The 27,492-nt window shown below is 38.1% G+C and overlaps 3 protein-coding genes across 3 annotated transcripts; all 3 read left to right on the top strand.

Moving 5' to 3' along the window:
• On the top strand, positions 1 to 9,355 carry LOC109711420. Its single transcript, XM_020234440.1, has 11 exons — positions 1 to 358; positions 491 to 580; positions 672 to 854; positions 971 to 1,070; positions 1,159 to 1,189; positions 1,758 to 1,797; positions 3,207 to 3,359; positions 4,302 to 6,399; positions 6,777 to 8,082; positions 8,491 to 8,574; positions 8,933 to 9,355. Exons 2-11 carry the CDS (start codon positions 522 to 524, stop codon positions 8,995 to 8,997), a joined length of 4,119 nt encoding a protein of 1,372 aa, XP_020090029.1. The 5' UTR covers positions 1 to 358; positions 491 to 521; the 3' UTR covers positions 8,998 to 9,355.
• On the top strand, positions 10,729 to 12,930 carry LOC109710191 (peroxiredoxin Q, chloroplastic). Its single transcript, XM_020233041.1, has 4 exons — positions 10,729 to 11,085; positions 11,242 to 11,379; positions 12,061 to 12,150; positions 12,507 to 12,930. Exons 1-4 carry the CDS (start codon positions 10,873 to 10,875, stop codon positions 12,723 to 12,725), a joined length of 660 nt encoding a protein of 219 aa, XP_020088630.1. The 5' UTR covers positions 10,729 to 10,872; the 3' UTR covers positions 12,726 to 12,930.
• LOC109707239 lies at positions 18,404 to 19,338 on the top strand. The gene is made up of 2 exons (XM_020228382.1): positions 18,404 to 18,845; positions 19,263 to 19,338. The coding sequence occupies exons 1-2, from the start codon at positions 18,496 to 18,498 to the stop codon at positions 19,309 to 19,311; spliced, it is 399 nt and encodes a 132-aa protein (XP_020083971.1). The 5' UTR covers positions 18,404 to 18,495; the 3' UTR covers positions 19,312 to 19,338.

The raw sequence follows: 27,492 nt of genomic DNA, 5'->3' as shown, positions 1-27,492 counted from the left end.
CTCTCTCCGCTCCCCTCTCTCTCTCTCTCCGCTCCCCTCTCTCTCTCTCTCTTCGAAAGAAGCGACATAGAGAGAGAGAGGGAGATAGAGAGATCTAATACCGAGCTAGGAAGGGATTCGATTCCCCAGTGGCGGAAGCGAGCGCTCTCGGCGCGATCGGGGACGAACGGATTCGCATTTGCGCGATACAGGGCGTCGATTTCGCGAATCGGGGTGGTTGGAGCGCTCGATCGGGAGCTCAGGCGCTTCCGGATGAGTTGCGATCGGTAGAAGTGCTTCGGCGGGGCTCGGTTCCCTCGGCATTGTGCGGATTCCCGGTAAATCGGGGATCTCGCTGCCAATCTCGTCGGATCCTGCTGTGAGTGGTCGGAAATTGGTTTCCTTTTGGGAATTTGATCCGGGAATGGTGTCGATCTAGTAGATCCGTCGTGTTTTTTTCTTTGTGGGTTTTGGAAGAGGGATTTATGAAGCTCTGTACCACTAACTGTAGGGGGAAAGAGGAGCGTCTTCGCACTGAGGAAATGGACTCCGACGCGCCTCTTGACTACGCGCTGTTTCAGCTCTCACCGAGGCGCTCGCGGTAGAGAGCGCTGTGCTTTAAATTTGGCCTCTTTGCCGGCTTCGTATCTGCAGTATGCTTCAAAAAGCTCCTTTTTTTGTTCTATGTGTAGGTGCGAGCTTTTTGTATCGGGGAATGGGAGGACGGAGAAGATCGCTTCAGGGTTCTTGAAGCCGTTCGTGACCCATTTGAAGGTTGCTGAAGAACAAGCGGCACACGCATCGCAGTCGATAAAGCTACAGGTTGAGAAGCTCGGGAAAGGAAGCGCATGGTTCAACAAAGGAACGCTCGAGAGGTTGGATTGTTAGCTTCCGGTTACTTCTGATAGTAACTGGGCTTTTATTAGGATTTGGTTGTAGTTTGAGTGTTTTCTGTACGGTTTATGTAATAAAAGTAGGAACTTTGATGCAGGTTTGTTCGATTTGTGAGTACGCCAGAGGTACTGGACTTGGTGAATACATTTGATGCGGAGACATCCCAGTTGGAAGGGGCAAGGAAGATTTATTCACAGGTAACACATTTCATGAAACTCAATTTTTTGTCCATTCCTTAGTACTTTTGTCTAGCATTATCTGATGATGCAATGCATTTTGATACAGGGAGCAGGAGATCCTCCTCCTGCTGGAACTGGTATGGCCCATGAAATCTTGAGAGCAGTTTAGTTCATATTTAGTATATCTCACTAATCGTGCTTTTGTTTTGTTGTCTTTGTGTTTCAAGCAATATGATTTGGTTCTTTTAGATAAAATAATAAAGGAGTGTGCATGCCCTTTAGATCAGTTCCATTGTCCATGCAGATTTCTTAGACGTCCCAGTTTATATTCTAGTTATTTAGTCACTAAGGAAAGTGCACAAAGAAGATGACCTTAAAACGGCTTTTCTTTGCTCGGAAATTAGAAACCATTGTACTGTTGAAGCACAACCAGGAGGGTTGCCGCAGTGAGGACAGGATTTATCATTTCTCTCTGTTAGCCTACTTCCTCACTTGATGCATAAAGCTACAAGTAACAAATTGTCTATGCATAGAACTGGCTGTTTGCTTATGTTATTCTGTTTTATTTGATAGACTTGATCTATTTCCTTGTTTAGGGAAATAGCATGAACAAGCATGCATTTCTACTTGAACTTTCTTGTACTCCTGTGGCTTATTAAGTTGTATTCATCATGTAAGCGCAAAGTTTTCTTGCTTTTTATTTAGGTGAAAGCGAAACAACTGCTGCAGCTGCTGACATGACAAAGTAAGTAATTTTCTTCTAGTTAATTTCAGGTTAGAATGCTCTGACTTATTTGACTACAATCAATCTTGGTTTGGGAGAGAAGTCAGGATTAATTGTTCACTGTTCTCTTTACTTAATCGTGACATGCTACACAGCAGGAATGATGTAGGATAACAAATCTAGATTATGCTCGATCATATATCTCGGTTTTGGTTCTTGGACTGTTCTTTTATTGACTAACTGTTGTGCTTGGAACATGCTGTGCAATGACCGCAGAGATTATAAATGCTTACTTCTCAATTGCATGAGTTTGTTGCATTCCGAATGGGGCCATTATGCTTGTTCCTTAATTGATCTTTCTTCTATCTTATGCATCCTTTTGTTCACTCATATCAGCAATCTAGCCTTTCTTTGAAGTTTGAAACTTTGCCATTGCCAAAAGCCGAATTACTTCATAACAATTATTGGTAGTTTACTTGAGCATATGCTACTATATCCTTAAGCCTTTTTGTTGAATTATCACATAACCATTACATAAGCCAGGAAGAATTTGATTTTGGAAATGACTGAATTTGCTAAAAGTAGCTTTCTTGATTTAATTCTTAATTTCAAAGATGCAAAGCTGAGATTTGTCCGAGTATAGACAATTACATCTTTTTCTTTGTCATAATTATTGGCAGCTACCGTTGACTAAATGCAATGTTATAAAACTTGTTTGGACTGATAGAGGAACAAGTAGAAAATCTCTTGTGATCTATAAGCTGTATACCATCCTAATCAGTTATATTGACTTTTGCCCGCTCTTCTTCCCTTTTTTTCTTGTTGGTGTAGCCTAGTTCAGCCTGTAAAATCTTGAGAGTTTCTGGGTTCAGATTCTTGAATTTTTTGAAACATTACAGGGAGACAAGAAACAGTAGATGTTCATTTCCATCTCAGATTTTGCTGTTCTTCATATCTATCTCTTTCTGTCTCTCTCTACACTCAACTCTTTCTGTTTTTTCATATATTTCTGTTGAAACTCTCATCATTTCAGTAGCTCCATCCAAAGTTGATTAGAAACTGTTCTGTATCTTTGTAAGCATCTTAAGAAAATTCAGGTCGGACTAATGAAGCCAACACTACTTTTGTACTTGGGGGATAAATAGATTGAAAAGGTTTTCAAGACAAATATGTCGAAGCATTTAGACGTACATTATTATATCAAACATAATAATAACCACATACTAACCGAAGCTTGTGCTACCTGAGTTCTACTTCAACATTCTCAAGGCGTTGAGTCACACATTTTATAGCTAAGAGTGAATACTGTTAGAAGAAAATTGGGAGTGTGACTAAAATGAAGAAAAACTGCATGATGTTTTTCAGTTATAGAATAATCTCATGAAGCCATTGTGTGTGTTTTCTTTTTTTTTCTTTTTTTTTTTTTCCAGGAAGGAGCTTCTCAGGGCTATTGATGTGCGGCTTGTTGCTGTTAAACAAGACCTAGCCACTGCTTGTGCTCGAGCGACCTCTGCTGGCTTCACCCTTGACAATGTCTCTGAGCTGCTTCTCTTTGCAGATCATTTTGGTGCACCTCGTTTAAAGTATGAACACTGCCAAACCTGAAATAGTTTAAAAAAAAGATAAAATCAAACAAAGACAACTTAAATTACTGATTGCATATTGTAGGAAACTAGAAAGTCATATGTCAATGGTTTCATACGGATTGGACTTGTATGCCTAAACTAATAATGGACTACTCTTTTCCTCCTTCAAACATAATTAGTTGGTCAGAGGCTCAGAATAGCTTTCATAGAATAAAAAGTGCATCTTCTTCTTTAGTCATATTCCCAGATTCTTTCTTCCTTTGTCCTTTCTTTTCTTCCCTCTTACTAATTCTTCATATATATATATATATATATATATAGAGTAGGGCTACTATACTTTTATGAGTATAGAGCCCTTCGTACTCATAAGTTGTTTTCGATGTTGGGGTTTTCAAATCGACGATCCACACCATTAAACATGATCTAGAGTATTTGAAACTTCTAGAAAATAAATTTTGTAATTTTTCGAAATCATTATAGAGTCCATCAAGCGGGTATAAAATGAACGGTTAGAATCGAACGACATTCTAAAAATGGACGATCGGATTCTTCAATTTAAGATCGGAGTTATCGATCTTTATTTAGGTAGTGAATAGAATTTTCTATCAAAAATTCAACCTATTCCGATTCTTTTTCACCGTTAAACTAGCAAATATTTCATACCGACCGTTAAAAATTGTCAATTTTGTGAGCTTTTGATCGTAAGGTAAATGATATCGAAAAATTATAAAATTTGATTTCTAGAAGTTTTAAATGCTCTAGATAATGTTTAAAGGTATGGATCGTCGATTCGGAAGCTCTATCATTGCAAACAACTTGTGGGTACGAAGGCGATCGTACTCATAAGAGTATAGTAGCCGGACTCTATATATATATATATATATATATATATATAGTAATGATTTTTTTTTTATAATTTTTTTATAACGACTGATCCAGTGAAGCATGCGCCAAGTTCATCTCACTCTGCCAACGGAGGCCCGAACTTATAAGCTATAAGAACTTGCCACCAGCTGCTTCATCGCAATGGAAGAGCTTTGATGATGCGAATGTCCGTGCCTCCTCTGGTTCAGACATGTCTATAGATGAGCCTGAATCAGAGCCAAGTGGATCAACCAAGCCGCTCTCTGGAACTAGTGATGGGCTTCGGCCCAATAAGTTCAGCAATACCCAACAGCAAGGCGAAAGTCAAGCAGACCCCGCAACAAGCCAGCAGCCCAAGCCTGTTGTTCGACGCTTCACGGAGAAACAAGCAGATAAAGAGCCCATTCATTCTTCTGCACCAGAAGCCCAGCCATCACAACAAGCTGGTGGAGGAGCGGCTTCGAGGCGACTTAGTGTGCAGGATAGGATTAATCTCTTTGAGAGTAAGCAGAAAGAACAGTCTTCTACTTCTAGTAACAGCATTACTGGTGGTGCTGGTAAGGTGGTTACAGGGAAGGGGGAGCACAGGAGGGTACCTTCTAACACCTCAATGGAAAAGTCGGTGTTAAGGAGATGGAGCGGTGCCAGTGACATGAGCATCGATCTTAGTGTTAGTAGTAACAGCTTCTTTAGTGACAAGAAGGACGGTGGGAGTTGTGTAGAGACTCCTACTTCTGTTAATACACAGGCCCATTCCAGTAGCAAAGCTGAAGAAGAGGAGGTTAGTAGGTTGAGGGATAGTGCAACATCCAGGTCATTGTTGGGTCAGAAGGACAACACAGCAGCAGGCTCTTTCTCGTCATCCATCCCTGCCAGCGCCACCACTGCTGCCGCCGCCTCCACTACTGCCACCACAATCACCATCTCCTCTTCTGCTGGTGCACTGTTGTCTTCATCTAAAACTAGAGATTATACCGAGGATAAAGAAGCTGCAATTTCTAGCACCCAAATTGGATCAACCCTGAAAAAGGAGCAGGGAGTTAATTTGGTAAATAATTTTACAGAAAAGTTGGAGCAGCACGGACTGAGCAGGCAATCTGCTTCTCAGACCCGCTTAAGAACACCTCCAGATTCAAATGAGGAGGCTTTACAGAAAGATCGTGGAGCTGTTCCACCTCAATTTAAACCTGCTTCAGAGGTGAATTCCACAGTGAGAGATCAAGAAGATTTTCCTCTAACATCCCATAGCAAAGCAGCAATAGTTCAGCAGAGACTCAGAGACCAAGAAGATTCCCGCAGACAGCCTTGGGAGATTTCTTCTGCAGTAGATGTTGTTAGAGTGAAGAAACAACAGTCAGGAAAAGCTGAGAACGAATTGTCTGCTGTTGGATCATGGAAAAGTTTGCCTGGAAAAGTAGACGAAGTTAAAGCAAAGGGGTCAACCTCTTATGCTGCACCATCTCGATCTCTTCCTGTAAAAACAAAAGGAGATGAAACTCTTGCTAATGAAACAAGTACCGCACCAGTATTCCCGGTGAAGAAGCCTAACGAAAGCGCACAGATGTTCGATCCACTTACCAAAAATTCTGTAGACCAGGATCAGGTGATGAGGCCGTCGAAGGGGAACCAAGAGCTAAATGATGAGTTGCAAATGAAGGCCAATGAGTTGGAAAAACTGTTTGCTGCACACAAGCTCAGGGTTCAGAATGATCAGATGACTTCCTCAAGAAGAAGCAAACCTTCAGATGTGCAGGTGGATAATGTGCCAAAAACTGTGGGTATGAAACCAGCAAGGAGTCTTGTCAAAGAAGGTTCTAGCGATGGTCCTGAATTTGATTATAATTTGCTTTTAAAGATGGTACACAATCAGGACTACAGCAATAGCGTAAAGCAGAAGCTCGGCACTCTTAGCTTATCAGAGGAAATTCGGGGAAACTTTTATGAGAAATATATGCAAAGAAGGGATGCAAAGCTGAAGGAAGAGTGGGTATTGAAAAGAGCACAAAAGGAAGAAAAGATGAAGGCAATGCATGAGAGCCTAGAAAGAAGTCTGGCTGAGATGAGGGCCAAGTTCCCAGAATCTGAAGATGATCGTGATTCGGCATCTGCTCATCGCCCTGCACGAAAGACGAGATATTTTAGTGTTTGTTCCACTTCTGTAAATAAAGGCCAGGTATTATGGCTTCACTTCTTTTTCTTCTTCTTGATCATGTTACAAGTTTCTGATTAGGGTATACCTATTAAAATTTTTCCACTTGCACTTTGTCGCCCTGAGAGTTAAAAATTGAGCCCCTCAATGCTTAACCCCCTTGCCATCATTTTTAGTTGACTATAATGGGTATTCACATTTTTTGTGACAATTTAAGAATATCGAGTGAAAAATGCAACAGGAGCATGGTTTAGTGCTGAAGGTCCAAAAGTTGAGGGTTTTAAATGTGGATTTTTAGCTCTCCATGGGACAGTGCTAAGGGCTCTATTTCATTAAAGTTTTCTGCAATTAGCTTTTAGATTTTTATCTCTTGTTAAACCCTGCTGACATTCTTTCGGCAGGCAACCGAATCTCTAATGGGAGAGCAGGAACTTTTTGACCCGGTTCGTCACGACCAAGAGAAGTCCTACACTGATTACCTATCTGGTGATAGTTCTTCCAGAAGCACCAATTCCAAGAAGCAGTTTTCTGCTAAAGTGGCTTCTTCCTCCACTCTGCAGACATCAGTTGCATCAATTCCCAGGCCCTCTGTGAAGGCTGCAAATTCTGCTTCTGTAAAACGCAGGAACGTTTCTGAAAATACTCTTGCACAATCAGTTCCCAACTTCTCAGACTTTAGGAAGGAAAATACTAAGCCATCAATTGGAGTCAACAGAATAACTACCCGCACACAGTTGAGAAATTTCTCTCGTAGCAAGAGTATTGTTGAGGAAACAAACAGCGTTTTAAAGGAAGAGAAATCACAACGGTCACAGTCCATGAGACAAAGCACAGCTGTTTCTAGTGAATTAAAAGATCTTTTACCCCTGAATGATGATAAGGGAGCATTAGTTAATAAGGTCCAAAAGAGTGGCTCAAAGTCATTTCTGAAGAAAGGCAATGGAATTAATCCTGGTGCTGCTGGTTATACAGCCTCGATGGTTTCTGATGCATCCCAAAACGGAGAGGATTGGGAAGAAGTTGGGTGTCTGCAAGAGGATACACCCGACATTATCAAGGATGAAGAGCTTGAAAGAACATCTAGTGAAGAAAACCCTAGGGATTTTCAAGCAGACTCAGATAGTGAAAAAGCAAGATTGAGTCAAGAATATGGGAATACCGATGATCTTGGTTCAGAAAATGATGATACTTTTGCAATGAATGTGTCTTCTGCTGCTGCCACCGCAGCTTCCAAGTTTGGTACATTTGCAGGAAATGTACAGGATTCACCGACCGAAAGTCCTAGATCATGGAATCCCCATAATTTTTCTTATACACATGAGACATCGGACTTTGATGCTTCAATCGATTCAGCTACGGGAAGTCCGATTTCATGGAACTCTCACCCACTGAATCAGATGATGGAGGCTGATGCTGCTCGAACGAGGAAAAAGTGGGGGAGCGCTCAGATGCCAACTATGCTTAGTACTAATCCATCTCAACAACCAAGAAAAGATGTGACGAAAGGGTTCAAGAGATTATTGAAGTTTGGGAGGAAGAGCCGGGGTGCTGATATTTTAGTGAATGATTGGGTGTCAGCCTCAACTGCTTCTGAAGGGGATGATGATGTGGACGATGGCCGTGATGAGCCGAGAAAATCAAGAATGGGCTACCCGCCTCTTTCTTCTTATGATGGTTTCAACGAGTGCGAGATCTTCAGTGAACAAGGTAACTGGTAATTGATCCTTGTTAGCCATTTTTCCTGCAGTGATCACTTTGGTCTTGAATTCACTCTACTGTCAACTGAATGAACTAATTTGTAATCAGTAATTGATCCTTGTTAGCCATTTTTCCTACAGTGATCACTTTGGTCTTGAATTCACTCTACTGTCAACTAAATGAACTAATTAAGTGTAAACTTTTTCTGTTATTTTCTCTACTGTAATCTAGTAGTTGCCTTTGGGAGAAAGGAATAGATTATGTTAGACTTTCTGTTAATTGTTTCTTTTCCAACATAATAAGATAATTTGGAAAAAAAAAAAACACAAAAAAGTTTTTGTTGGTATTTTATTTTGACAATCAGGTAGATGTAGTTATTTCTGAGCATGCTAAATTAATGTAATTCCTTATCTGCAGCTCAATCCTTGCGCAGTTCCATTCCCAATCCTCCTGCCAACTTCAAGTTAAGGGAGGATCATCTCACCGGAAGTTCTCTTAAAGGTAACTACTAGATGAGAAATTCTTTTGTTACACTCAAAATTTAATATTCTAGGTTTGCTCGGGCTCCCTCGAGTCTCTCACTTAGTTTGATAGTTGATGCTTGTCCCATGCACTGGTTCAAGCCACAAAAGTAAGGCTACATTGTAAAGAAACCCCGCGTGTGCAATGTTCACATCTCCATGAAATTTTAAGATCCAATTTTGCCCTATTGATTTGTGAGCTGTGTGCTAGAAATTGCCGATTAGCATATTGCCGACTAGTCGAGGAAAACTTGTTTGGTGTGCAAATGTAGTTTTAAACTTCTAAAGATTTTTTTCTCCTGTACTAATGCTGTAATCCATTATCTGAAAATCTGCAGCTCCTCGCTCTTTCTTCTCGCTTTCATCCTTCCGAACCAAAGGGAGCGAATCCAAGCTCAGGTGACCTCATGGGAACTGGAGTGTGAGTATATAAAATATGGCTTGAGCTGTATAACACTCAAATTTTCCGACTAGATGTTGCACGGCATCTGTAGTTTGTGATTATATATATATATAATCTTCTTTAGGTGATTCATACGTCGGTCATGTCCTCCGCACCTTGTTGTGATTTATTAGTTTTTTTGCCGAGTTTGGACATATAGATTTCCTAGGTTACAATGCCAATTGGCGCAGAGACACTTCTCTTTTTGCAGTCTGTTTTTCTCCACATTTGTAGTGTGTAATCCGTGTAAATCGCAATTTATGCATACGCTACGCTCCTCCCTGGATTTGTGAAAATTAAAGAGGCTCCTTTTCATCTCTCTCTCTCTCTCTCTCTCTCTCTCTCTGTGAATTACTTGCTTCTCCAGTAATTCTGATGTTTGCAGAATAATGAAGTCTTAGTAGAGACAAGCATTCTGTTTTGTTTAGCTTTTGAATACTTGTTTTCAATTGTTGTTTTTTTCACTAGATTTTCTCTTCTCTTTTTTTGCCCCCACTTCTAATTAACAAATGATCCTGTTGCTGAACGCCCTATGCAAACACGAGCATACCTAATCACCCGGATTCAGGAACTAACATTATCCTTTAAATAAAAGCAAAGTATGAGAATGAGTGTGTTTCTTTATATTGCACGTTATCTGACACCTTTTCCCTTCACCTTCGTTGCTAAACTCGTCATTATAACGGTAGTTGGGTCCAATTTCTCTACAGGCTTATGTACACAAACACGCGCGCGCACACACAAAAGAGAGAAAAATTGTACAATTAGCTATTTTAGTGGCGATTGGTGGTTATTTAGGGGGATCATATTCGTGCACAGGTTTTTTTTTTTTTGGCTCATGAGATTGCATGTGCGTGCATAGTACCTATAAAAAGCAATTCAATTCTCTATGGCCCTAGCGAGTAGCGATCGAGAACTTTACGACCCACATTTGTCTTTAAATGAGGAAGCCATTTAACGGCTTAAATAGAATTTTGAATAATAAAGGTTAATTTAAGATTTAAAGAGACAAATCTGATCCACATGATATTCTGTACGTTGACAATGAAACTACTGTTCATTCATAATGCAAGACGCATCTCAATCATTTGCAGTGATCTGCTAGCAGGCTAACAAGCAAACAGTTTGAAATATGTTTCATCTCCAAATGAGTGGGTAGTAAAGCAATCAGGGCTAAGAACTTGCTGCTGCATATCAGATTTGCAGAGAATCCGTATCCTAGGAAGGGTTGTCAATTCTTTTATGTCAGGGGATATTAGATCAAAAGTTAGTTCAGTCACTTGTTTTATAAAAAGAGAAAAGAAATAATAAAGAAAAATAAGTATATAGTTTTTTTTTTTTTGAGAGAGAGATAGGTAGCACGCTACCCGTTTCATTTATTTCATTTAGAAAAAAATTTAGCTGGAAATGTGAATCAACTAGGATTCGAACTTAGGTCTCGAGTACCAACCATCAAACCTTTTGCTACTTGCTCTAAAGACAATCAGTAAAAAAAAAAGGTATATAGTTAATAAAGTAGATGGTGATATTTGATTGGCAATCACACCTGCACTACCAGGGTTCTGTCCACGTTAGAGGACCTAAGGTCTTTTTCCTTCCTTCTTTTTTTCTTTCTTTATTTTTTTATTTTTTTTATTTATTTTCCTTCCCCACCCATCCTGAAAAGGCCAGCAATTGGCCACGCCAAAGACATCCTATCCCTCCCATCCAACACTCAGAACCAACCTTAAACCCCTCCTCATCCCTCACCTTTTCCTCCAACCCCCACCCCCAAGAGAAACAGAAAGGGAAATTAACGCAGCAAGAGCTCCTCCAGAATCTCCATAATTCTCTCAAATGGCTTGCACCTGCTTCACAAAGCACCCTCTCCCCCTCCTCAATTTCACAAGACCAACCAAAAATTTCCCCTCCCCAGCTCTCCCCACCCTCCCCAGATCCTCACATTCCCTACTTTTTGGCCTCAAATTCCCCACTCTGTCCACCCCATCTTCCTCATTTCCCTCCTCCCCTCCTTCACTCCCTCATCACAGGTCACCCATTTCTGCAAAGGTACAAAAAAAAAAAAAAAAAAAAAAATCTCTTCAATGCACAACTTTGGCCTTTTCCTTTCAAAAAATGTTTTGTGAATGTAACATTTTTTTTTTTTTTTAGAAAAGTATAAAAATATATGATGCTAAGACACATGTGGTAGGATGTTTTTTGTAGGTGTCCAAAGGTGATGTGCCTCCTAATTTCACTCTAAAGGACCAGGATGGGAAGACTGTCTCTCTCTCCAAATTCAAAGGCAAACCAGTGGTGGTCTACTTCTACCCAGCAGATGAGACACCTGGGTGCACCAAAGAGGTAAAAAAAAAAAAAAAAATTTAATAAATGTAGTTTGGGTTCAAATCAATTGGTGGTTAAGATGACCACTTGCTTGAATTTCAAATGGACCAAGAATTATTTATTGATCTTGCATGATATAATCAGCAATTTGATCGACTATAACTCCGGTTTGGGTGCAACCAATATAAGGATATCGATCGGTTTGGTCGTTGGTGTTGAGAACTTATAGTCTAATTTATTTTGGCATAGCAGATGAAGAAACATTATCATATAAGAAAAGATTAATATTTTTTCTGAAACCTTAGAATTACATTACTAACCGAATCTTTTATTAGGAAAAAGTGTATAGTTAAAGTTTAATTAGTTTCATATATGACCTATAAATTCCCCAAATAAATCATAAATGTAAGTTTTTAAGAATATTTTGTCTTCGAAACATGGGCATATCTCGCTTTCGTGATATTATTCTGCGTTTTGTTAATTTTGACAGCGAAAATTACGGTTGTAACTGCAAGATTAACCTACAAAGAGACGAAAATTACGGAACTTTACCATGAAATAACCATGTACAATTATGAGTGAACAATTTTTTATTTTTTCCTTGATCTTCTTACATTAATGAAGAAGAACTCATTCCTCTACCCTTTTTCGGCTATCATGTGACCTACTATATATGGTGTTGTCATGTTTAATCATCAGGCCTGTGCCTTTAGAGACTCCTATGAGAAGTTCAAAAAAGCGGGAGCAGAGGTTGTTGGAATCAGTGGTGATGATCCTTCCTCTCACAAGGTATATAGAATGATGCCTTTCTGTAATGGTTCTTATAAATCTGTTTCGCTAGTAAACTTTGTGAAGTTCAAACTTTCCTGGGGAAAAAAAAAAATTCTGTGATGCTTGTGGAGGCATTTCCTTTCGAAAAGTCTTAAATTTGAGAAGAATTGATTTACGGAATATTATTCATCGAAAATACTACTATAAGCTAGCTTTTGTGACTGCAGTGTACAATTGATGTGGTTTCAGAAACCATGCATGATGCTACTTTTAAGGACTAGTATGGGAAAAACCCTTACTTTTGGCTCTGATCTAATGCTTTTTTTTTTTAATCTAATAATGCGCCGATTAAAATTGTTCGATGTTTTTTACAGGCATTTGCTACAAAGTATAGGCTACCATTCACTCTTCTGAGTGATGAAGGGAACAAAGTGAGGAAGGGGTGGGGGGTTCCCTCTGATCTCTTTGGCACACTACCTGGGAGGCAAACCTATGTCTTGGATAGGAATGGTGTGGTTCAGTTGGTTTACAACAACCAATTCCAACCTGAGAAGCATGTAGAGGAGACCTTAAAGCTACTTCAAAGCATCTGAGAACATCTTCTTCTTCTTCTTTTCTTTTTTCTTTTTAACATTGTGGTACCATTCTATTCTGGTCTTCTTTACTGCTGCTTATTCATCTGTATTTGAACATCATGTATATGTTTGGTAGTTTGTTGTAGAATGTTCACTTTTTGATGCAAACTGTGTCTCAAGGAAAACCTTTCTTAATCAAACCATTGTAACTTAGTTTGGTTAATTTGTTGCCTTATATTCGGAATTCGTCGTAAATATAGACTAATTCGGATAGTGTTTCCTCTCTCTCTCTCTCTCTCTCTCTCTCTCTCTCTCTTTAAGAACTGTCCAAACTCCTGATGAAAGTCCTTCCACCTAAGATTCGAATTCAAGACCTCTTTAGTCAAACTCTGGGATATAAATGGTTTAGTAAAATATTTCTGATACTTAAGCTCTTTGGGATTTGAACATCTGTTGGAAAATATTAGTTCTCTTTCGAAATCTTTAGTCAAATATTTGTATAAACAATTTTGTTTGAAAACAACTTAACTACTGTTTTTAGAAACGTTGATTAAGAACGAAATAAATAAAAACTATAGAGAATAAAGGATTAGATGGAGCCTGTGAGTCGAGGCGTGCGATTGCACTGTCCTAGAAGCAAGATTGCCCCTCCACGTACGAGGCGCCGGCAATCACTCCTAGCGATACAACGACCTTCGTCCACCCCGTCGGCACGGCTTCAGGGTGGCGCAAGAACGAACCGTCACAGCTTTTCAGAGATCCAGCAAAACAGTGAAGAAGAAGGAGAAGAGAGAAAAGGGGAGAAGCTCAGGCTAGGGTTTCTGTATGTCACTACTGTCCTAACCCAGCCACTCACCCTAGTAAATAGGAGAGCAAAAGAAGGGTTCCAACGGGAAGACCACCTTCCCGAGGTAGACCGTTGGGGCTGGTTGAGTCCCGAGGTGCGACCCTTCGACTGGACCAAATCTGGACCTAATCCAGGTAAGGCCAAAAATAAAATAATAAAAGAAAAGTGTAACAAAAATAAAATGAACCGGGTTCACGCGCGCCGCCGCCCGGCTCGGCTCGTGTGTATTTAGACGAGAGCTTCATTCTCATCACTTCCCAAGTAATAACAATGAGAATAAAGTAAAATATAAACCAGAGCAAGTGAGGGTCTCTTTCCAATGTGAGACTAAACACCACATGAAAAGAGACCAAAGCTTGGGCTCCCAGGCAAGGCCCATTGACAGTGGGCTGCCCACAAAGTCCAAAGGCCAAATTGAAGTTTTAAAACATATGAGCATATAAAAAAGTTTTAAATCACTTGTTTTAAATCAAAATACTAACAACATCTACAACATCGTACTATTTGATATGAAAAATTTCATCAAGTTTGAACATAATTTTTGTTAGAACCTCAAATGTCGCTATTATGACTCGAGCTCGTGATCTTACCCCTTTCTCCCCCTTTGCCTAATAAGGGAAATCTCAATGGTTTGATAATGACCCATTATTGAAAGGTGTCCATAATTTTTTTTCTTAAAAAAAGGTGTCCATATATACATTTTCCTTTTTTTAGAAAAAAAAAAAAAATTCACTCTATCATTGAGTGATCTATGTTCCTTCTAAAGATGCCACAAAGACCAGTCCAGTTCAACCTAAGGGAGAAACATTAATATAGCCCAGCCCATTACTTAACACCTATTTGGGCTCTCCTACAGCCCAGCCCAAAGTAGGTGCCCAAAATATGAATAGCTCCGATGAGAGAAAATTTAAAATAAGAGTTAGATACTTTGAATCCAAAGTATTTTAGAAAAAGTGGACCGAGTCAAATGAGATATATCTGTGTTTGCACACTCTGACCTAGTTTGGTAATATAGTGACTAAAAATACTATTTTTATATTTTATACAAGACCTAAAAAATTCACAATTTCTCACCATATTACCAAACTAGACCTTGGAGTGTGTTGATCACATTTTAGAATTAATTAAGACAGATGGTGACAGCAACAACCCCGTTGGAAAGATTGAAAATACTAAATAGCAACTAAGAAAAATGTATTTAAAATTACAATTAGATTTGTATCTGCTTGTATATATATTTCAATCAAAGTCGGATGGTACACATGGCAACTCCATCTCATTAAGATGCGTGGTGATGTGGCATTTTAGTTGGCATGTCGTGTCTTAAAGATGATGCAATGATAATTAAAGTTTTAATAGTACTAGTATGACGTGATAACTAATCAACTATCACGTTATCACACGAAGTTTTACTAGGAATAATTAATAAAAAATATTGCTAAATGAAATTTCTCAACCTGATCATCAACTAACAGTGTTATTTTTATCCTTATTAAGAATTAATCAACCATGTCCATGCCCCTAATGTTATTTATATATTAGTGATTACATTCTAACCGCTCTTTATCCATATCGAACAGCTAACATGCACGCTTTTTGTCGCTGATGAGAAGCACTACTTTTTCGTATGATTCATTTGCCTACAACCTATACTACGTACAATAACGCACTGTTCGAATTGTTCTTGTACATACGCAATTAAACGAACACGTACGTACACGTAGAGCGTACGACACTCCACCGTCCGTGCATCCAATCATCGCAGGCTCTTTTGCAGTACAAATATATTTATATCATGAGCCCCACAATCCTGGTGCATTAACTCTCCAAGTTACTTATTCTATCCGTATTGTGAATGCACGCATGCATCGTCGCATTCCCAGGAAGGGAAACCAAACCATATCTATATATATCTAGGTTCATAGGATGTGCCTATATATATAGATCTCTAAATGTTCAAATTGGCTACAACTTGATATTGATGGTTTCACATCTAAATGTTCAAATTCTTAGATGTGGCCCACTTTACGTCGCAATCGATGAAATNATAGATCTATATATATATATATATATATATATATATATATATATATATCATGAGCCCCACAATCCTGGTGCATTAACTCTCCAAGTTACTTATTCTATCCGTATTGTGAATGCATGCATGCATCGTCGCATTCCCAGGAAGGGAAACCAAACCATATCTATATATATCAAGGTTCATAGGACGTGCCTATATATATAGATCTCTAAATGTTCAAATTGGCTACAACTTGATATTGATGGTTTCACATCTAAATGTTCAAATTCTTAGATGTGGCCCACTTTATGTCGCAATCGATCAAATTTGGAGAGAAATTGAAAATTTCTCAAAGTATTTGGAGGCCGCCATTTCCTAAGAGCGGCCAGGATTAATTTTTGTAATCCCACATTAAATTTTTTGTAAAATCGAAATATATAAATTACTTTCTGCCTTTCTAATCTTTCCAACTATGGTTTTCTGAACGTTGAAAATGCAAATATCAAATTAAAACTTATGAAATATGCTTCCTTTTTCTCGCTTTCTAACGGGAGCTCTCAACTTTACTTTTATGATCAAACAAATGTTCAACTTCTGTTTCTCGAGTAAAAAAGCTGGTCGGGAACTAGCTAGCTAGGTCTAGCAGGTGTGTTGGCCTTCTCTAGAAGCCTCTAGATTCAACAATTACGGCCAAGTTTAGTCTCCATAAGAGTGGTGGTTGTTGCATGTGGAGGTAAAAATGTGATAAAATGGTCCATCCTCATCCCTCCATCTCCTCTTTATGAAGGTTAGGGGACCATGCTCATTTCAGCTACAACTAGAGGAGGCCTGCTCTTACTGAGAAGCCTATGGTCTATCTACTCAAACATACTCCATTAATGTGAAGGTCAATATATATAGAAGTCGTAGATTGTCCGCAACCTTGCTGTACAGAAAATCTCCGCACACCAATTGATCTTGTTGCAAATTGAAGGACCTAGTCAATCTCGACTGCTGAACATTCGTATTTGGTGCTATCGGTATTGATCAAGATCAATTTTGCCTTTCAGATAGATCGAAGTAGTCTGATCGCAATCTAGCCTTCCACCGACTGGTCCTGCGCACAATTTGATAGAAGACTGGTGTGAAGAAATTTCGTGCACACAGAGAGTCTATTCATTCAAAGCTTTCGAGCCGGTGCCGCCACCTCAACCTCTAATGGGACGCCACATGGCAGAATCATCCAAGTGGAAGCATGAAGAAGAAGATAGGAGAAGAAGATGATGATGATGATGATGACAACGACAAATTAATAATAGCCGTTGATCATTGATGGGCATTAGCAATTAGCAATAAATCCCCTCAGTGGGCCCTAATCAAAGAGTAGGGTGGGCCTACCACATTCTCTCTCTCTTTGTAGGGGACAGGCCCACAAGGGGGCCCTGTAAATGCTGTCGCTTGCCCCAGATGGGTCTAACGGACGGTCGGAAAATTTCAGAATAATTTCCGAGCAATCTCAGCCGTCCGATCGATGGCGCCGGTAACACTAACGGCTAGATGGAGATTTGATGTCAACCTGTGTGGCGGGCTCTAGCGTTCTATGTATTTAGCTCGAAAATTAATACTTTTCTATTTCAACACAAAGTTTCAAGAATTCGGTGGTATTACAAAATAACGAACAACATTTTTTTTGGTTAAAAAAAAAAACATTTAAAAGTTATTCTTCGTTCAGTCAAATTCTACGCACAAGATGATACCATAAATAACAGCGAGGTGAGTGCATGTCGAGGTCCAACCAAGCTAGCAATGGGAAAACCCACATTAATTTGATCTTTTTATACCATGCATGTTATGACATGGCATGTGTATTTACTTACTCTTACTGTGGAGATCGACCATATATGTAGTTATTGTTATTCCAAGTACCAAAAAGATCAACCAACACCTCTAGCTATGTTCCTTAGCCTTGCCAAAGCACGAAAGGATCATACTAATCCTACGATCCTATGTATATATAGAGTGTACATGCTAGCTCTGCTATTTATAGCCAACCCATGATGCTCCCACCAGGCAACAGAAGCCTGACCCTGTTGTGTACTTTCCACCCCCAGAAGCCATTCCCTCCCATGATTCTCCCATCCCACCTACCCATATTCCCCTAACCAACTCTTGTACTTTCCCCACCACAACCTTAAATCAGCAACAAGAGAGAGAGAGAGAGAGAGAGAGAGAGAGAGAGAGAGAGAGATGAGGAGCAAGAACAGCAACAGGATCATGGAAATGGAGATCAGGCCTAATAAGCTCACTAAAGAAGAGGAGCCCCATCTCTCTGGTGCTTACATCAGAAGCCTAGTGAAACAGCTCAGCTCCTCAAGATCCAAAGAACCCATGAAAGATGAGGCCTCTCAAGACCACTCTCAGCCACAGAACCACCTCAATTACCACACAAGAAGCAGGTGAGGAGGAGGCTCCACACCAGCAAGCCCTACCAAGAAAGGCTTCTGAACATGGCAGAGGCCAGAAGAGAGATTGTGACTGCACTCAAAATCCACAGAGCAGCCATGAAGGAGCAGCAGCAGCAGCAGCAGCAGCAGCAGCAGCAAAGCCTAACACCCACATCACCAGCTCCACAACCATCTCCAGTTCCTCTCCCCCCTTCTAGTGGGAGTATTAGGGCCTTTCCATTTAGTTATTATCCCTTCTCTAATGCCTTTCATAATACCCAATTCTCACCCTTTAATTACCCATTAGTTGCACCACCTACTGCTTTTGATAACCAACCCTTAGGTCTCAATCTAAATTTCCAAGGCTTCAATAACATTGAAGCTCCCTTTTGCAGTGAGAGCAACATCAAACCACCAATTCAATCACCGCCAACTTCTTCGTGTTCTTACTCTTCTCCGACAATATTGTCGAACACTGAGGTATCGCCAACCTCGAACATGCCCACACTAGTCGACCCGCCCTCGTCGGTGTTGCATCCTACGATGGACGATGAAGAGATGGCGGAGATCCATTCGATCGTAGAGCAGCATGATATGGAGTGGAACGATACGGTGAACTTGGTCACGTCGGCGTGGTGGAGCAAATTCCTCAAGAAAATGGAAGGGGGTGTCGAGGAGAGTCGCGACGGAGGAGAAAGAGACGATCTGCATGCGATCGGTGAAATTTTCGATGTGCCTCCGTGTTTCTACGAAGGCTTTGGTCTAGAAAACAAAGAGAACAATTTCATGGAGCAGCATTTGTGTGATAATTATCGGAACGAGGACTATTCGGAAGATGCGCTGCCACGGTAAGAAGTTCGTTGTTAGGATAGAAATTTTTATCGACAAAAACCATCGAGTCGGATAGAGGTTTCGGCTGACCCCTACCTGATCTTTAATTATATGCAATGAAAGCAAGTAGAAATAAACTGAACTACAAATTAAAAGGACACAAATATATTTGCTCAATTCCATCCCTAACACTCCATTGTTTTCTGAAACATAAAATGCTGATTATATCTTATATCTAAAAAAAAATTAAAGGTTCTAATATCTATGAAACTAGTACTGTAATGAGAATCAAGTATTCCATCAGCATAATAATCCAATAAATTGTATTCCGGTTTTACACCTGCTGCTATTTAATTTCCATGATCCATCTACTTAGTGAGGCAGGCTAATGTACTCCTATTTCTTCTTCTTCTTTTTTTCCGATCCTTTTGCAGCTTAGAAATTGGAGAAATCGACGGCTGGGAGGGAGAATGGCTGTCATAGTCTCTACCGGAATTTTGCAAATTAATTAGCTCCTTTCATTACTTCCATTTTTCTGTCGATTTTTGAAAAGTTCAATAATTAACTTGCTAGCAGGTAAATAGCAAGTTTACTAGTTGAGCACAATATAAAGAGAGAGGAAAGAACCCTCTCATAGTATTTTTTTTCGATAAATATATATAGGCCAATTGAGAAATTTTTGTTTCCATGCATGCAGTTTGAATATAGTTAATTAACCGAAAATTAGCTACCGATGAATTGGATGCGTAAACTCTAAACCATGAGTTGGCACAAAAGATTTCTCCGATTACCAAAAAAAAAAAAAAAAAAAAAAAAAAAGACACCATTCAAGGCCATTTTCAGGACAAATATAGATGCAAAGCTTCTTTTGGAATCTATAATCCTTGTGTGCAACCTAATTACAATATATTGCATTCACATGGAGCTCCCATTGAGAACTCAACTGGGTTGGCTAGTAGTATTTTACCTTTTGGACTTAATAAAATATCTGCAAGTTTAAGGAGAGGCTACAAATCTGAATCGAATCTCCATGATTCTGCATTTCTTTTTCTTTCTTTTGTTTTCTCTTCTTGTGATACCGCTCGAGTTAATTTTGATATTGACAAGTAAATTCATTGAGTACGACCGCAATATTTGTCAATAACACTTCCCTTCTACTCTCTCTATATTCTATGATTCTATCTATATTTTTTTGTTCTCCTTTTCTTCACATTTTCCTGCAACACCTGCAACATGTCTGAGAGACACAGCTGTTCCATGCCCAGCCTCCTCTCTCTCTCTCTCTCTCTCTCTCTCTCTCTCTCTCTCTCTCTATTATTTGGCTCTGCCAAAATTGCAGCAGTGTTAACAGAAAACAATCAAGTAAATCTAAATCCTCATAGGTGGGTGTGTTAATAGTGTTACAGCAACTGTGACCTAATTAATCAAAATTATAATCATTATAAGTTTCAACATGGAATAGCCTTTGAATCTTTATTAGTTTTTTGTCACAGTACTCATCAAACACTCCTGACAATGTGACCATTTAAGTGAACAGATGAGGCAGAGTCAATCCATGTACATGTTCCATAAATTAATGATGGACAAATACTCAAGAGGGAGCCTAGTCTCCATTGGAGTTCGGCACAAATGGAGGAGAATATATAAAGCAAATTAGCTTTTTGAAGGTTCAATTCGAGTTTGTTCATCTGTATTACCAATCATTTTGTAATTTTGATATGAATCGATAGGTCTAGCTCAAAAACTTAAACTGTCTATACCATTTACATATGTACGTGTCATGAATTTTAAATTTAATCTAATATGGGACCTATGCTCTTGACAAAATTAAGACTCAGATTCACACTTGTAACTTTGGGGCTTAGTGTCCCTGCATCTAAATTTTTAGACGCCCCAACTTTCCACAGGCCGGGTCATCTATCCTAGAGTTACTTTCATCCTAACACACTTAACTCTCTTAATCTCTTAGGTCTAGTCACTGCCAAAAATGCTTAAGCCGGATTAAGAGTTATAACCCTATTATATCTTATATATAGGATTACCTGGGATCTCACATTCTTCCCTCCTTAAGCCTTGACGTCCTTATCAGACTCAGACTAACAAATATCAGGCAATGCGAGACTCGTTTCGCTAGCCTAAACTGACCAAATGGTAAGCTGCATTCCATCCACAACAGTCAACAGTACGAGAGCCTCGCTCTCTCCGCTATAATTCTGGCTCAGTTGACACTTATCTCATATATATATACTTATAGCTGGTAATTAGCTCTGATACCAAATGTGATGCCCAACTTCTCATGGGATAATCCATCTAAGGACTACTCCCGTTCTAATAAGCTGAACTCTATTAACCTTTTGGGTCTAGCCACCGCTCAAAATATTTAAGCCGAATTAAGAGTTTTAGCCTTATTACATTTATATATAGGACTATTTAAGGTCTCATAAGCATGCTGTAATTTATTTCTACCGGAAAAAGAAAAAGGGCCTAGCTAGGTGGATGGCCTTGTGAATAAATAGATGAGAAAAATATTATATCTCCTCCATTACCATTCCAAACAGAAGGCTAACTGTTTTAAGGAGAAAGAACAATTTTAAAATATTACTGTGCAATAAATCACACTGTGTCTTACAGTAAAAAAAAAGAAGAAAAAAAACAAAAAAAACAATCTTTTCTTAAAGGGAGACACCATCCAACAAAGATATATTACATGCTTTCTAATACTTAAAATTAATGTTTCTTATGCCAAAAAAGAAAAAGAAAAAGAAAAAGGAAATGTGCTTACCACACTCTAATTAGTCCATCTTAGAAGAAGTAAATTTAGTCATTAACGATCAAGATCTCGTATTTCCTATGAAGAGTATAAATAATGGTTTTTCTCTAAAAGCTCAAGGCAATAACCTATTGTCAACCCTCCTCTAAACACACAACTCTTACTACTGATACCATGTGAAATAACTGTTTGACAATAATTTATATTCAATAAAGAGAAAGTACATGTCCAAGTTTTTCTTTTCCATGCATATCTTGTAGAAAGGCACTTAATTAAACAAGTTAACATTTGTCTCTGTTAAAGAAGTTTGTTTTGGGACAAAGTTATTAAAAATTTGGCAGTTATCCAAATCACCCTATATATCATGTGTGCAACACGTATAAATAAGAAAATGGCAAAAGGCCACTTATTATATTAATTAGTAACACAATGAATGTGGAAAATAAGTGAGAGGATAATAACATACCAAATAACACATTAAGAAGGTACTTGGCATATGAATCACGTACCTGCTTATGTTGCGAGTGACTTTGTTCGATCATCAACCAATCCCTTTGCCGCAGCTGTGTGAAGAGGGCGGTGGTGCAGGTGCATGTAGGCAACAACCAAGTTTCCACCAAAGTGGCTCTCTCTCTCTTTGTAACACCCCTCCTCTCTATATATATACTTCTTAATTAATATATATAATGTTCTTTTCCTGCAAAGTGTAGTGCTCTAACGTGATCTCGTGTAGAGAAAGGAAAAGTAGATACTGCGCTGACACCAATTAATTGCATGCTCGGCATCAATGTATCTCTCTCTCTCTCTCTTACTATATATATATATATATATATATATATATATATATAGAGTGAGGCTACTATACTATCGGAAGTACGAAGCCTTTCGTGCTTTAAGGCTACTATATATATATATATATATATATAGAGAGAGAGAGAGAGAGAGAGAGAGAGTTGAGCTAGAATACTTTCAAAAGCACCAAAGAGATGGTGCTTTTGAGTTTTTAGCCTTTGGATGAATAAATGTAGGGTTGGGATGATGATGATGATAGGTGGTGGTAGGTGGAATAGTATTTGATCCAAAGACTATTAATAATCAAGGAGTATATTCAAAAGCTAAAAACTTACACCAAGGAGGTGGTGCTTCTAAAAGTATTCTAACTCAATTATATATATATATATATATATATAGAGAGAGAGAGAGAGAGAGAGAGAGAGAGAGAGTCTGGCTATGGTGCTTGTAACACCAAGCACTTGGTGCTTGTAGGTTTTTGACTGTTAGATCAGCACTGTTAATCATTTACACCCGTTAGATTATACTATTCAACCAACCACCCACTCAATCCTAGATGGCCCACATCATCCTAACCACATATATTTTAATCCAAAGGCTGAAAACTTACCAGCACTAAAGTTTTGGTACTTTTAAAAGCATAGGAGCTCAATTCTATACATATATATAGAAAAATAAAATACCGTTATATAATAACTTAAGCTTTTGAAAATATAGAAAGGTTATTGTATCAAAACATGCATTATCGCGTCTTAATTTTGAATCCACAATCAGGATTTTCAAAATTTACCAGCTGGCTCCCTTATTACAGAAGAAAGATATATATCTCCATCCAATTAAGTTAAAGTTCATGTTTTAAATCTATCAAGAAGTTTTACATAAATAAATACTGAATACACATAAATGATATTGAACGAAAATACTTCGAAAAGCATAAGGGTTGGTGTTTGTAATTAAATTTTTCAGCTGTTAGATTAATTCTTTCGGTTATAAATCAAATGTAATAATGGTTCATGGTTCATATCTAATGACCCGGGCCTGTTGTATAATCCAACAGGGTCAAAAAAAAAAGACTATAACACTAACTCATTAATACTTACAATAGAATTCAACTTGAAATCTATATAAATGATTAAAATATGTTATACTAACTCAGAATATTAAAATATAGTGCACATAGAGTTAATGCTACATCATGAGGGTACATGAAATAGCAACTCTATATGTAGAGGATAACTCTATAGTCTATATATATGTAGTTAGATATATAGGTCCTATCGCAAGGCTTGCGTCTACATTCATTATTTTTTGTCATGTAGTCCTGCAAATTTTTTTTTTTATTTTTAGTTTTTGGGTAGATTGTCACTGGATATTTATGGGTAAACTTTTAATACTATCTCTGTAATTTTTAACTTTCTTATTTTAATACTTTATGATTTAAAATATATCAATTTAGCATCTTATAATTTTATTTTCGTTTTTCGTCAATTTTTTCGTTAACTTTTTGTTAAATTATATACAAAAAACTTCAAATACCTCACATATAGTTTATCGAATATTCACTTTAGTATTCTTTAGTTTTAATTTTATTACTGATTTAATAAAAAAAATTAGTGAAGTGAATAAAAAAAAGAAAAAAATAAAACTATATGATACTAAAATAATACACTTTAAATTATAGAATATTAAAATAAAAAAATAAAAAATTAGAGAAATGATATTTAAAGTTTTCCTTGTATTTATTGTCATTGTCATTTTGTTGGAGCCTATACTACAGCACCTAAATCCAGTAAGTGACAAGTTGCTACTTGATGCACTCTCTATTTTTGGAGGAATTCTACACTGTCATACTTAATTGCACACGTCATCAATAACAAGTTAATCATAATTTTTTTTTTCAAATAAAAATATAATAAAAATATTTTTTATAATTATGATGAAACATATATTCTTAAAAAGATTAATTTGATTGATTTATTACGCCACGTCACTAATATACCTGTTGCATTCTAGAATTTTTCCTATTTTTGTTAGTAGTCTAAAAAGTTGTGCTGTCAAGCTGAGTTGCCATTGATGGTGGAAACTCTCTCAAAATTAAGAAGCCCAGCTGTCCATGAATTTGGACTTTGCTTGTCCTTGGTTGATTAGGATATTATTTATTAGGATTAATTGCATATACGTCACCGTAAATATAGTAAATTATAAATATATTTCTATAAAATTTAATTTTTATTTATTTGATTCCATAAAAATCATGATATTTTTAAATATGTTCCTACCATTAGAATTCTTTAAAAAAATTTAGTTAATCATATGTTAAATATTTAACCCTTGTTAGTTAATAAGGTGAATTGACCTTTTTATTCCTTTTCAATTAACGGCTGGTATTTTTAGAGAGATATATTTGTGATGGTAAAAAGTCATTTCACTTGTAAAATGGGCAGTATTTTAATGGTAATAAACAAGAGGAGTATATTTAAAAATATTAGGACTTTAATAGAAATAATATACGAAAGTTGAACTTTATATAAATATATTTTTAATTCACTATATTTATAGAGATCTGTATAAAATTAGCCCTATTTTTTATTATAAAAACTACCGTATTATTATATCTTGGATAACTTCAATCCGTTGAAAAGGTACTTAATTCATATAATTCACTGGGTTCGTTAGGTATTAAAGTATGTCAAATATTATTAGGCCAAACAAAGTTAGGATGAAAAGCAAATAAAATTTTTTTTTCTATTTTTTGGTATGACTGTAAAAATATATCGCAATAAACTCATTGTAATGTAAAAAAATACTATATTACGTACGAAAATAAATAAAATATTTTTTATAGTACCTTTTCGCGGCACATAATATAACTTTTTGCAATTTTAAACAGGACCTAAGTGTAGGTGATATATAGTTCAGGAAGAAGAATTCGGTGCAAAATTTTTATTTTATGTATAATATAAAACTATTATTTATTTTCAAAAATACATTAAATACAAACCATGCAGGTCATGAGATACTCAATGGTGGTACACTTGCTTATTAATTTACTTGCGCTATTATTTTTCTGCACAATCACCAGACTTTTCTGGCGCACATCATTAGTTCTTGAGCCTACAGCCTGCTTGTGAAGACTGCGGGTAACTTTTCCATAAGTTTTCTCTCACATTTTTTTAAACAAAAAAAAAAAAAAAAAAAACACTGTCTACTGCAGTCATATATGAAAAAAAAATTAGCTACAGAAATTGACACAACTTGACTTCGAAAAAATTTAAGACAAGGATTCATTTAGAGTTGCAGAATTCGTCCACTTTCCTTCTACGTCTCCGATCCGCCTAACAGAGATCATATGTTAGTTGTTATGCCAAGGATTTTTTGACGCTACATGCTAAGCCAAAAAGTTCGGAGAGGAACAATACAGAGATGTATTATTTTCATTTTTTTGAAAACTAGTAAAATTATGTGGCAATTTTTTTTTTTTAAGAGAGAAAGATAGTATGTTAACCACTTCGTATATTTCATTTAGAAATAAATTTAGTTGGAGATGTAAATCTAACTAGAATTCAAATTTATGATCTCGGATATCAATAATCAAATCCTTTGCTACTTGTGCTAGGAACAGCCGGTTATACGGCAAATTATTATCACTTAGAAAACTAAAGGGATAATATTAACTTTCTTTTAGTCTTTTAGGAGCAATGCAATCTATATATCTGTGATCATAAATGGAGAGCTTTATTTAGCTATGACTAGTTTTTGTATATTTTGTGTCGAAGTTTGAATTATTTCTTTGAATTTCTCTGGAAAGCTTAATTTTAGGATAAAAAATTCATGTTTCTAAATTTTGGGCCTCTTGCTCTTAATGTATTTGATAATTGTCCCTTAAATTTTATATTTAGTAGTTTTCCAATAACCTAAAATGTCACTAATGATACTATAATTGTTTAGCATTTAATCATACAAATACAATTCCTAGAATAAGTAATTGGCATGAGAATTAAACTAAGACTTATTATTGGATAAAATGGAGTTGAGATAATAGTAGATAAGAATATGCTTTTACGTTCTCCGATAATACCGTAAAAAATATATCATAACCGAATCATCGCGACATGCTGGATACAATACGAAAACAAACATAATATTTTTTTATCATACTTTCTCTCCGTACATTATGTGATCAACGAAAGCAAAGAAACCTTAACTACTAATTTAATTGGAATATAATAATAAATAATAAATAATAATAATAATAATAATTTCTCTCAGCTGGGTGGGCCCCAACTGACGTGTAGCCACACAAACAGTCTCTCCTCCCCCACAACGCACACATGCATCCAGCAGCATCCGGGCCGTCCAATCGCTCCGCCGCACATCACCACAACTCCGTCCGGGCCCACTTCACAATCAACATATGCAAGCGTGACACGTGTCGCATTATCCTCCAATCGGAACAAGTCGACCGCTTCGATTCTCGGCATCTTCCCACGCGATTCCCCGACCCCCCCCCGAATCCAACGGCCCAGATTTCGTCTTCTCCGCTCCCCATCTTTACAAATAAAAACACCCACCCCAACATCGTTCCTCCCCAATTCCCCACCCCCTAAAATTCCTCCTCTAGTGTGGTAGAAGTGTGCGCTTTGGAACCTTCTAGAAGAAATGGATCCTGCGGTAGAAGCTTCGGTTGAGGCCTTCGCGTGCCGCTACGCCGCCGCCCTCGCCGCCCCGCTCCTGGCGTGGCTCGCCGTCGCCTCGGCCTCTGGCGCATCAGGGCCGTCGCTTCCAAATCCGACGCTCCTCCCACTCCCGTCGCCAGCCCCCGAGCGTCGCGCGCCCCGCCGGGGCCCTCGGTCGCCGGACACGTGGATCGGTCGCCGAGATGCCACGTGGAGGGGGAGGGGACCCCCAGGGGGAGGTTCACCACGTACTTCCACGTGGAGGATAACGGCGACGAGCGGGACGAGGAGGAAAAACGGGAAGAGGGAGGAGGAGGGGATGACGGCGTCAGTGAGGTTGCCTGCGAAACGCCGTTAGCGGGATGGACGGGGTTTAGGATGAGGAGAGGGGATCCCCATCTCGGGTGGTACCGTTACCAGGACCGG

Source organism: Ananas comosus, linkage group 1 (genome assembly GCF_001540865.1).
Source record: "Ananas comosus cultivar F153 linkage group 1, ASM154086v1, whole genome shotgun sequence".
Taxonomy (NCBI): Eukaryota; Viridiplantae; Streptophyta; class Magnoliopsida; order Poales; family Bromeliaceae; genus Ananas; species Ananas comosus.
Note: the sequence above shows the minus strand (reverse complement) of the source record. Positions and strands in the feature narration are given on the sequence as shown.